This window comes from Hipposideros armiger, unplaced genomic scaffold (assembly GCF_001890085.2).
Source record: "Hipposideros armiger isolate ML-2016 unplaced genomic scaffold, ASM189008v1 scaffold_1497, whole genome shotgun sequence".
NCBI lineage: Eukaryota > Metazoa > Chordata > Mammalia > Chiroptera > Hipposideridae > Hipposideros > Hipposideros armiger.
This window is the reverse complement of record NW_017732847.1, coordinates 85,861-97,493: the sequence shown is the minus strand read 5'-3', so window position 1 is coordinate 97,493 and position 11,633 is coordinate 85,861. Positions and strand designations below refer to the sequence as shown.

At 36.1% G+C, this 11,633-nt stretch overlaps 1 protein-coding gene across 1 annotated transcript in view; it reads right to left on the bottom strand.

Moving 5' to 3' along the window:
- The window catches only part of YME1L1 (YME1 like 1 ATPase), a 73,017-nt gene that overhangs the window by 22,832 nt on the left and 38,552 nt on the right, over window positions 1-11,633 (bottom strand). The window contains exons 5-9 of the mRNA XM_019634085.1: window positions 10,686-10,795; window positions 9,192-9,342; window positions 8,699-8,782; window positions 6,686-6,768; window positions 487-577 (exon numbers count right to left, since the gene is read on the bottom strand). Of these exons, the coding sequence (XP_019489630.1) occupies window positions 487-577; window positions 6,686-6,768; window positions 8,699-8,782; window positions 9,192-9,342; window positions 10,686-10,795 (519 nt within the window). The remainder of the gene's footprint in view (window positions 1-486; window positions 578-6,685; window positions 6,769-8,698; window positions 8,783-9,191; window positions 9,343-10,685; window positions 10,796-11,633) is intronic.

Genomic DNA, 11,633 nt, shown 5'->3' with positions numbered 1-11,633 from the left:
ACAAAACGACAGCAACTTGTCTGTTCCCCTTTCCCCAATTCCCCAGCACTGTTCCCATCCCCCCAATTCCCCAATAAAAAAAATAAATAAATAAAAACTGTTGAATTTGGCTGAGTATAGGAGTTCTCTGTCCTATTCTTGCAACTTCATTTAAAGTTTAAAATCATAACAAAATTTTAAATTACCAAAAAAGGTTATAGAATGGTATGTTCAGAATGAACACTTATTTATAAAATAGGAATTAAGAACTAAACTTTAATTAGTTAAATTTGACAAAAACTATGGTGTCAGATGGTTGCTGAACTTATCATGGTGATCACTTCTTTAGGTATATAAATGTTGACTAACTATGCTGTACACCTGAGGCTAATATGTAATAATAATGTATGTTAGCTATATTTTAATTAAAATCTTAAAAAAAAGATAAAAACTAAATTAGTAATATATTACAATATGTTTTTATGTCTAAAGGGAAAAATATCTTACCTTTTGGAAGTTTGCCTCCAAGCACAGTGAATTTTTGTGGATTTTTCAAGAATTCAACAACTTCCTGTAATTCTTGTTTAGCTTCCTCTACCTAAATTGACACAATTTACCAAACAATTTTAAATAATTAGATCATCAAGCCATCCTCTTTGAAAAGCGTTCATTTAATTGGAAATTAACATGTCTCTGTTTCAGTGAAAGGAGTATACAAAAATACACCTTTATAATTACACAAAGGGTTTTCTCCCTGCCTTTATTGCCAATTATGCAAAGTCTCCTTACATATGCCAACAAAAGCCAGTTTAAACTTCTTGCATTTTTTAAAAAGTGCTTCCTCCAGTTAATAAAAAACTATTACATTCAAAATTCTAGTCAAATGTGTCAGAGGCATTTGATTTAGAAAGTCTCAAATCCAGATTTCTTTGGAGCTGGTTATAAAATTCAAAGGCAAATTATGTGGACATACTATATTAATGATAAGGGATCTGTATTTAACTTATTCATTTGTGATTATGAGGCTGTTTTCATTATAAGGAATTACTACTAGATTATAAATTACTCAGTCCCTAACAAATGCCAAAGGGCAGTGACTAAAATTAGGCTACGGTGTACTGGTATTATTTTATAAATGGCTGTGGCAAAAAAGTTTATAAGATTTAACCCCCAAAATATTATATTTTGCAGAATTCCCATCCTTAGCGAGAATAAAGAGCAACATGGGCAACAAAGATGGCAGGCAGAACATCAGTTTAACTTTAAAAATTCCCATGTAAAATTACGAAAGCTGCCTATCAGAAATCGTGAGCAATTTTCCTAATTAGCATACTAGAAAAGTCACAAATGCAAATAGTGCCAGAATGATACCAAAAATTAGTGCAGAAGGACAGATGTTAAACAATAGTGGTGGCAATATGCTGAATTAAAAAACAAGTCCATTAAAACTGCCAAAAACCAGGACTTGGCTCAAACAAGGAATATAGACCTAGTGCTCCAGACTTAAATTTTCCAAGGAAAAAAACCCGAAATCTTTTCATGGATGAAATTTTCCAATTTAAAAATGTTGGCTGCCAATCTAATTTACAAATGTCACTTATTTATTTTAAATTATACTGACCAAATAATACATTTGTTAATCCAACTCATCTCACTAGTAGCCAATCTGCAATCTTACATTAGACAACTTTAAAGGCCTGTGAGTGACAAAAAACAGCTCAAGTACACAAAGCTGACTGGGAAGGAATGCACTAAAATACGAAACATATCTTGGGCCAAAAGGCATCCTGCAAATCTAAAATTAATCTCATAACTACTTTTCATTTCTAGAAAATTTCTCAAGGCTATTTCCAGGAAATAAAAAATTGTTAAGAGTAAGCAGTTTTTTGTTAGGCTTGAGAGTTTTTATAGTTAGTCTAAGTTATTAAAAATTAACCAAAACATTTACAAAGTTAATGGTTAAAAAAAAGCAAAGCTATGTCCACTCCTAGGCCTAGAGAAATGCATACATATGCTCACCAAGAGGCATATACCTCATACAAGAATATTCACAGCAGCACACTATTTGAACCCAAACTAGAAACCACCCAAATGTCTAATGTACAATTATACTGTGCTATTGTGTTCATAGAACAGAATACTGTGTAATGAGAATAAATGACCTACAACTCCATAGAACAGCATGGATGGATCTCACAAACATGTTGGGTGAAAGAAGTCATACCTACACTACATATATTACATTTATATAAAATTCAAAAAGCAGCACAAACTAATGTATGGTATTAGGACAATGATTATCCTTGCAGTGGGAAGAGATAGTAACTAGGGAGATTCTGATAATGTTGTGGTTTTTTTTGAGTTGTGTGCTGATAACAATGTGTTCACTGTGTAAAAATCTATTGAGGTATATACATCTATGATTTGTGTATTTTTGTGTGCATGTTGATCTTCAATAAAATTTATGTTTAAAAAAATATTTTAGGGGCCAGCTGAGTGGCTCCGTTGGTTAAGAGCTTGCTCAAGAGTGCAAGCTCTGAGCAAAAGGGTCGCTGGTTTGATTCCCATATGGGCCAGTGAGCTGTGCCCGAGCTGAGCTGCCGCTAAGCTGCCAACAGGTGGCAGGATGGTTCAGCTGGTGAGAGCACATGCTCCTATCAACAAGGTTGCCTGTTCAAGACGGTGGGCTACGCCCCCCCGCAACTAAGACTGAACTCGGCACCTTCAACTGAGCTGCCACCTGGATGGCTCAGTGGATAAAAGCGTGCACTCTGAACAACGAGGCTGCTGGTTCAACTCCCGCATGGGATGGTGGCTATGCCCACCCGCAACTAATTGAACACAGCACCTTGAGCTGAGCGGTGCAACTGGACTTGGAGATGAGCTTGCTGCGCCCTCCACAACTAAGATTGAAGGACAACAACCTGGCTGATCCCCTTCCCCAATTCCAACATTGTAAAAGTGTTCCAATTCCCCAAAAAAATTTTTAAAAAAATTTTTAATGAAAATAATTTTTTTAAATATTCAAAGATACCCATATACTAAAAGAAGACCAAATCCATTTGGTTAAGGTAATGGATAAACTACAGGAAAAAAGGGAAAAGATTAAGTACCATCTATTCAAATTACATTTTCTCTCCTCAACCTCTGTGTCAAGAGAATTCCTAGTTGAGGAATATAAAAACCAATGGCAGAAAATAGGGTTATGGGGATCAAGGCAATGAATAAAGCTATAAGAGCCCTTATTAAATATTTTTATGGTAACTATATATAGAAGTATCCCTAGATAATCAGACATTCTGGGAAAGAAAATAACATTCTTATACAAGCTCTTTAAGACTTGGTAAAGTTGATCATAGGTACTACCTAGTGGCATACGTATTATGGTAAATGCTACTGAATTACTTTCCTCTATATAAACTTAGATTTTATAGCAAACATTTATTCATATTAGCACAGAATTTTGAGGCTCTACCTTATGATGTCCCCCTTTCTCTAATGTTTGGTTATCAGCATGTCTTCTTTGGCTTTGTACTCAGAAATGGCCTATTTGTAGAAGTGTGCTGTGTTAAGGAACGAAGTACATATACTGCAGGGGGAAGGTGAGACTGCCTCAGTAACCACTGCCTCGCACTGGTTCGATGCAGAGCAGGCCCTCTAAGTGCAGACCTCAAAAACAAAGAGAAGGGACCACTGCACTGGTGAGTCTAGTTTTCAAATAGTCGCTACACCAACCTCTTCCTCAATTGCTCCTTTGTCACAATTCCAACACGGCTCACAGCTATTTAAATTGCAAAGGAAAGGAATGGACTCCTTGGTGTAAAATTGCCGTAATTTCTGATGCATTATTACCCAAGAGTCAAGGTTGAAAAAAAGTTTATGTATAAATAGGAACCAGAGTGTGGAAAAAGGAAGAACAGAAATAATAACATCAGCAGCCTCTTCATAGGTGGAAGAATCCTCAGAAGTCATGGATTTCAAGCACCTCCTGCATGAAGAATTTCTTCCAAAACATTCCTCAAAGACAATTACATTGCCTCTATTAGAACATATTCATTAATGACAGGTCATTAAATTGCCAAGACAATCTTTATTAATCCTTCAAATAATGAAACACTATTATTATGCTTTCCCCTCCTGCTTATTAATGAGTGGAAGAAAACACTCATGTTGACTGGACTCAACAGAAATTTATGATCCCAAACTTTGAATGGCCCACCAATCATATTTTATTTCCCAAATACATCCATTCCCTCATTCCTACACAACTTCACACCTCCTCCTCTTCTGTCCACACATTCCTTCAGCTCATGACTTTGATTCTGACTCCACTCTCAATGAACTTCTACAACCCCCACCCCTGTATATCCCACCTACCGGTTTATACATATGTCTAGTTTTTTTCCTATTAGAATAGATGCACTACCTTTTCTAACAAAATTCAAAAATTATTTACGATCACCTATTCCATTTCATTTCTTTCTATCTCTTATAAACCCACTGCAATCAGGATTTCACCCCGGGCTTTGCCACTGAAATTGCTCTTATCAAGGACATCAGTGATCGTCCCATTGCTATACAGAATGATCAGTTCTCATCAGCTCATCAATAGAATTCCACATAGTTGATCACTCCCTCTCTCATCACGGAAATTTTCTTCTAGGGTACAACCCTCAGCTACCTCACTGGAAGCTCTTTTTCAGTCTTTTCTGATTCTTCCTTCTTCTCTGTCTTCTGAACTTTTTAATGCTCTACAACTTGGTACCTAGGCTAGGCCTCCTCTTTTCTAGTCATATTCACTCCATTGGTGATCTCAGAAAAACACATGGACTTACATTTAAAAGTAACCTCTATTATAATTTTTATCTCTAGTTCAGACCTCTCCCAGGAACACCAAAATGGTCTAACCACATGCTAAGTCAACCCCTTCATTTGATATCACACACATAACACACCCCAAACTGAATTCCTAATCTTTGTCCCCGAAATCTACTCTACTCACAGCCTTTCTCTCAGTAAATGACAATTCCATTCTTCCAATTGTTCAAACTAAAAATCTTATGGTCATTCTTGACACCTCTTTCTCTTATACCCTATATTCTAATCTGTCAAGAAACTTTTGGCTCTACCTTCAAAATCTGTATTAAAGATCTAACCAGTTCTCACCAACTCTACTGTTACCATGTTGGTCTAAGCCTCTGTCATCTTTGCCTGGACTATAATAGCCTGTTTTCTACCTCTGGCCCCTGAAGGTTATCATCAACACAGTGTTCCCATTAAGTTTTATGACAAATCATATTATTTCTCTGTTCAAATCCTTCCATGGCTCCCACTTTCTCAGAGCCAAGGTCTTTATAATGCTGTGCAATCTGTTCCTATGCACCTCTCTGATCTCATCTCCTAGTATTTTTGCTAATTCACCTTGCACACTCCATTCTACATAAAAGTAGCCTTTTCAGATCTCAACAAACAAACGAGGTGCATTAATTCTTTAGGTTCTTTATTCTCTCTCTTCCTCTGGCAAGAATTGTTCTTTGCTCAGATAAATGCATGGTTTACTTTATCTTCAAATCTTCACTTAAATGTCACTGTCTCAGTCAATCATACCCTGAACACCTCATTTAAAATTGTGACCTTTATCCCAGGATTTCCAATCCTCTTTCCACTCTGCTGTATTTTTCCACCATAATACTTTACCATTTAATGTACTCTATTATTTCCATATATACCATATCATTGCCCAATTCCTGTTAGAATTAAAACTCCAGGAGAGTGGAGATTGTTGTATTTCTTCTGTCCCAGTACCTAAAACAGGGACTGGCACTTAGGAGGCACAATTAAATATTTGTCAGATGATTTAATTAACTGGCAATAAACTAGAATTCATCCATTCTGTTCACTCCAGATACAGATGTTTTAGATAATGGTTACAAAGGTCAATAAAAGGAATAGGTAAAGAGAAGTACCGTTTATTGAGTATCAACTATGTCAAGCACCTAACACAATCCATGAGAATCTAAAGTAACTTGCTCAAGGACACACACCAGTAAGTCAGAAACGAATGTGAAACCTTAGTCTGTTTGACTCTGAAGTCCACATTCATTCCACTACACCTGGCCGCTTTCACACATTACTACTAAGCCCTGCCATGAAACAGGTGTGAGGGAAGGGGCATGGAGCCTTCATGCCCTCTCTGGAGGCACTACTCTCCCAGCACCACCACATGTTCACCTGGAAGCTTCCTGAACCTGAACTATTGACATTTTTATGGAGACTTCCTCACGTAGGTATAATCAATCATTAACTGCATTTCTAGGCCCTGTCTCCTCCCTGGAGAATGTGTGGTAGGGCTGAAAGTTCCAAACTTCTGATCAAGGCTTGGTCTTTCTGGTAACCAGCCCCCATTCCTAAAGCTATCCAGAAGCCCACTAAAAGTCACCTCATTAGAACAAAAGACACTCCTATCACCCAGGAAGTTCAACGGGATTTAGAAGCTCTGTGTCAGGAATAGTGGTCAAAGGCAAACAGTTGAACAAAAGATGCTCCTAGTGCTCTTATCACTTAGGAAATTATAAGAATTTTAGGAGCTCTGTGCCAGGAACAGGGAGCAGAGACCAATATATATTTTCTATTCACACCTTTAGAATCAAATATTGACCTTATACAGTTAATGTTTCAAGAGGTCAAGGTAAACTTTTTAACTTACTCCTTTAACATGCTCAAAGGTGACATTTTTCATCTGGACAGGATCTACTGCAGAATCAAGCCCCGTTGTTGTCCGGAAGCGGACTAAAGAGAAGAAAATGTTTATATATTTGATTCATAAAATTCCAACCACCTTATTTTTTCAGATGCAAGAAAGCAAAGCCCAGAAAACTTAAATATCTAACTTCACATACATTAAATCAGTGAGGAATACAAACTAGGTCTTCTGGATTTCTAGACTATGTTCAAAGAACAAATGATTCACATTAAAATGACATCTTTGTACTTTCCAATTAAAACTAAGAATTATATTCCTCTTCTCCTTGAATAGCTAATGTTAGAAATCTTAAAACACTCCAGTGCATAAAAATCACTTGAGAAATGTGTTAATGCAGGTTCCCGGGCCATGGCACAGAACTTCTGATTTGTAGATTTAGAAAAAAGGCACTGTAGAGTTTGCATGTTTAATAATCACCCTTTGTCATCCTGATACAACTGGTCAGGGATCTATACTTTGAAATACTTTGCCTTCACCTAGCACTAAAATAAACAACAAAAAAACGGCACTGGCATTAAAAAATAAAGGGTGAAGCTTAACAGCTTTCACTTTTCAAGCAGCCTTCGTCCTCTGACAATTAATTACTTGCCCTTAGGTGATCTATCAGTAATAATGTCATTAAATATAAGACAGTAAAAGTTTGGTAGGATAGACTAACTATGGCGTACAAAGCTATTATGGGAAACAAAACTTTCTGAAGCCTCCCACCTCAGGTAAACTTCCACACTGGACAAGTATAGATGAGTAAACTAAGCAATTTCTAATTTCCTCAGAGTAAGACAGATTGAAATATAGAAGCAAAAAAATGAGTAGGCAATAATATAAGGTTAACAAAAAATACTTAACATATCAAGAACAGACAAGCCAAGAGAGCAAATTTAAAACAGTAATTCTGCAATGGAGACTAACTGTTTTAGCTCGCTAAGTTATTGTTTTAAGGCTCTATATAGATGGACTTAATAAATAATGAAAATAAATTTGCAGCAGGAGCACTTGGACATTCTAAAAACTTGGAATAATTACCCAAAGGCAACGCATTTCATACTTTAATATATGTTTTCCTTCACTTAAGACATCAATTAAGAATAATCAGCGCTCATGTTATCCCTCTACCAACCTGTCAATATCACCTTATTATCATCCCTATACTGGTTCTTTTTTGAAAAAAAGGAGACAACAGATGGTGTATTTAGATATAAAAGGCTATTCCTGGATGTTAAAACTTCATCTCAGGTTTCATGCCACAAAAAACCTTAAAATGTCTGGTGCTACATGCAAGCTCTGGGATGAAGTCCTGATCCAAGTCAACCAAAGTTCTTAATTGTACATTAAGAGTTTTTTCTCTCAAGGTACTCAATCATAAAGAGAGTAGAGAACACAGGGTAAAAATTAAATGGTAGTTGAAAAAGCAATTAGAACCACTTAAACCTGACATTATTACTTCATTTTAGACTGGCAAACTGAAAAATTTCAATTTATTAGTCTCTAAAAAGACAACTATTTCACTTTGTATTGCTATTATAAAACTCTGTTGATTGTTTTTTTTTAATTTTATGATTAGACAGGTATCACTTTCTAAAAATCCAGGAAACCAACCACTACTACAAGTTTAAATAACATTTTCACTCTCATAACACAATGCTTGGAATTTTAATGAAATATTATTTTCACAAAACGAATAAAACCTGAATTTGTACAGTGCCTGAAGACACTTCCTGTAATCCACAATGTCAATATAATAAATCCTCTGCCAAGGCAGATGGTACACCATCATACAGATTAACACTTTTCTACTTCAATGCATCAATCTGGGAAGTCTCAATTTAGGAATGAAAGGCCTAGATCCTAGAACTATAAACATTAACCTTTTCTTTCTCTAAGTCTTAAGTAGACTATGCAAAAGAAACAAGTATGTAGATTTTTAAAAATTAAGAAGACAAATAAAAAAGTCTTTACCAGATAAAAATGGGTTTTTTAAGAGTCCATAAATGCCAAATAGCAGCAAAACAAAGAGAATCAGACGAGTTCGTCTTAGAGAATCTGGAGGGGGAAAAAAACCAGCCTTAAATCAAATGACATCAATACAAAATGACAGCTCAATGAAATGCAAACATTAGGTTACTGATGGTAATCATATTTCATCACATGTAACTCTGGAATAATTGCATAATTGTCTTTTGCTTAACTGCCATGATTTCCTGTCAGCACTCTGTAACTAAAAACTTCATGAAGCCACTCACACTTCTGTCCTTGACTTTGGATTCTCAATTGAGAAAGGGGAAATGTCAGCAGATATTTCCATTTCTACACAACTTAGGCTACAATATAGCAGAATATAACCAATGAAAAGTTCAGTAATTATTAGAAAAGTTATTCATAATCACTTGAAGGTAGGACTAGGACTTCCTTTCAGATACTATTCTCAAATATGGTTGTCAAATCTACTTACCATTGGTTTTTTGTGTTAGTGCTTGAGCTTTCAGAAAACCCTCTGCAAAACCAGTTTTAAATGCATCTTGATGAGCTTCAGGTATGTTTTTGGTTTTCATGAGTTTGTCCAAAGTCTCAACATCTGATCCTCTGTCTCGCAAAAGAAATCCCTAAATACACAAAAAACACATCAGTATTGGTTGACTATGTAGGTGATTTAACTCCCCAGAAATATTCTGCTGACACAAAAAAAATTTATTATAATTCTAGAATTTTAAATTTTTGTCAATGTGACAAATTAGGTTAAAACTCAACAATAAATTACTTAATCAATGGTTAGGAAACTAACACTGGACCCTATACCTGTATCAATCAATTAATATAAAGAAACCCTCTGTATGAACACTATATTGACAACAGGTAACAGGTCACGTGTTGTTGACTTAGGGTTCTAATGGCTTGACGTTCACACTCCCTTAACTCTGCTACAGGATAACCTCATTAATATAGTAAATGTTTACGGAGCATATTTCATATACTTGGCCCTGTGTATGTTCTGAAGATGTAAAGATAAATAATGATCTGAATGCTTTCAGCCTATCAAGGAGAGATATATAAATAAGTTTTTGAAATCATTTTGATATTATGTTAGAGTTATTAGGTATGGCAGTAAAATAAATATTACGTAGGGAAGTCAAGAAAGGCTTTAAAGAGAAAGGGATACCTAAGCCACAGAGACAAAGAACAAAAGAACACGGACAATCTGACAGAGGCATCAAACAACAGTCTTTAGTGCTGAAGAAATGCATGCAATCTGATGTGACAGGACTTTGAAACGCCAAGTGAGGGGGCGGTTAGGGGTACAGAGGGGGGGACACATTGGAAGATGAGAACAGAAAATGGTAGGCGGAAGCCAAACGATAACATGCCCTGTGTACCATGGCAGGAGTCTGACAATAAAGCAGAGGAATACAATTATTATATTTAATACATTTTAGACAGACTGGTAGATGGCAGTCTAGAGGCTAGACTGAAGGTCATAAAACTAAAGGCATAGGGACTAAATGAGTGTTTATAACCATTTCTTGCCTAGATAACTAATAGTCTATGAGAGGGAACTAGGGCTAAAAAGAGATTTAAGAAATATTTAAGAGGCTAGACCAACAGGGCTTTAATGATTAATGGACGTGGGAGGTAAGAGAAAACAGACAAAGCAAAGTTGATTACCAGGGGTCTAGTTTGAGTGGATGCTGCTCATTAACACAGAGAACACATAAGCAGGTGTAGGATGGCAGGGCAAGAAAACAGGGAGATGTCTAATAGGCCAGAGGAGAGACAAGTGTGGCACCCAGAAGAGTTGTAGGTATGATCATTACACAGGTTATTCATCCTTTGTCATAAGTAGAAAAATGGGAGAAAATCAATTAGCCAACAAAAGAGATCAGATATTGAAGCTTTTCATTTTAATAACCTGAAAATTATTGCTCTTTCAAACTAAAAACAGACTAATTACCTTCACGAATGATGGTGCTATTTGCTGTGATTCTGCTAATCTTTCAGAGGTGGACTGCAGACGTCGTGTCCTTGATTTCAAAGTTTTAAAACCTCGAGACTGTATGAAACCTGAATGAAACAGTATCACATTTACTTCTCATTGTAGATTTTTATAAGAACAAAAAAATGCCTAAGATTCAAACCTGACACCATACCTGTACATCACAGGTTTTCACCTTATTTTTTTAACACAGTTCTTTGTCTGACACTTCAACACACTTGTCATTAAAATGGACTCAATCTACAAAATTAACCTTATATTTCTTGGTAATTTAAAAATGTTAAAAAAAACAATAGTTAAGTATCAAAGTCAGTGTCTCCTAATTCCTCAAACCCCACTCCTACTTCCAATAAGTAACGTATAACAATTCCACGACTATACTTCTATGTATTTAAACACATGCTCTTTCTATACCAGTACATAGCTTTCTACAATTGTCTTCTTTCACTTAATATATCATGGACATTTTCAAAATAGGTCAGACAGGACATTCATTCAGTTTAATGGCTATTGATAGTTTTCCAATTTATCAGAGTATAGCAATTTCTTCAACCATTTTGCTGCTCTAGACATTAGTTGTTTCCTGCTTATATTTGCTAAAAATGATGCTGCAGTAAACATTCTTGTATATATTATCTTTCAGCATACATAGGCTAAACTCCTAAAAGTGAAATTGTGAGGTTCACATTGTTTAACATTCAGAAATTGTCCTCAGGGCCGGCCAAGTGGCTCAGTTGGTTAAGAGCTCGCTCAAGGGTTTGAGCTCTAAGCAACAGCAGGTGGCAGGATGGCTCAGCTAAAAAAAAATTGTCCTCTGGGCCGGCCGAGTGGCGCGATGGTTAAGAACTCGCTTGGGATGCCAGAGGGCCCCGGTTCGGATCCCACATAGGAGGGCCAGTGACACTG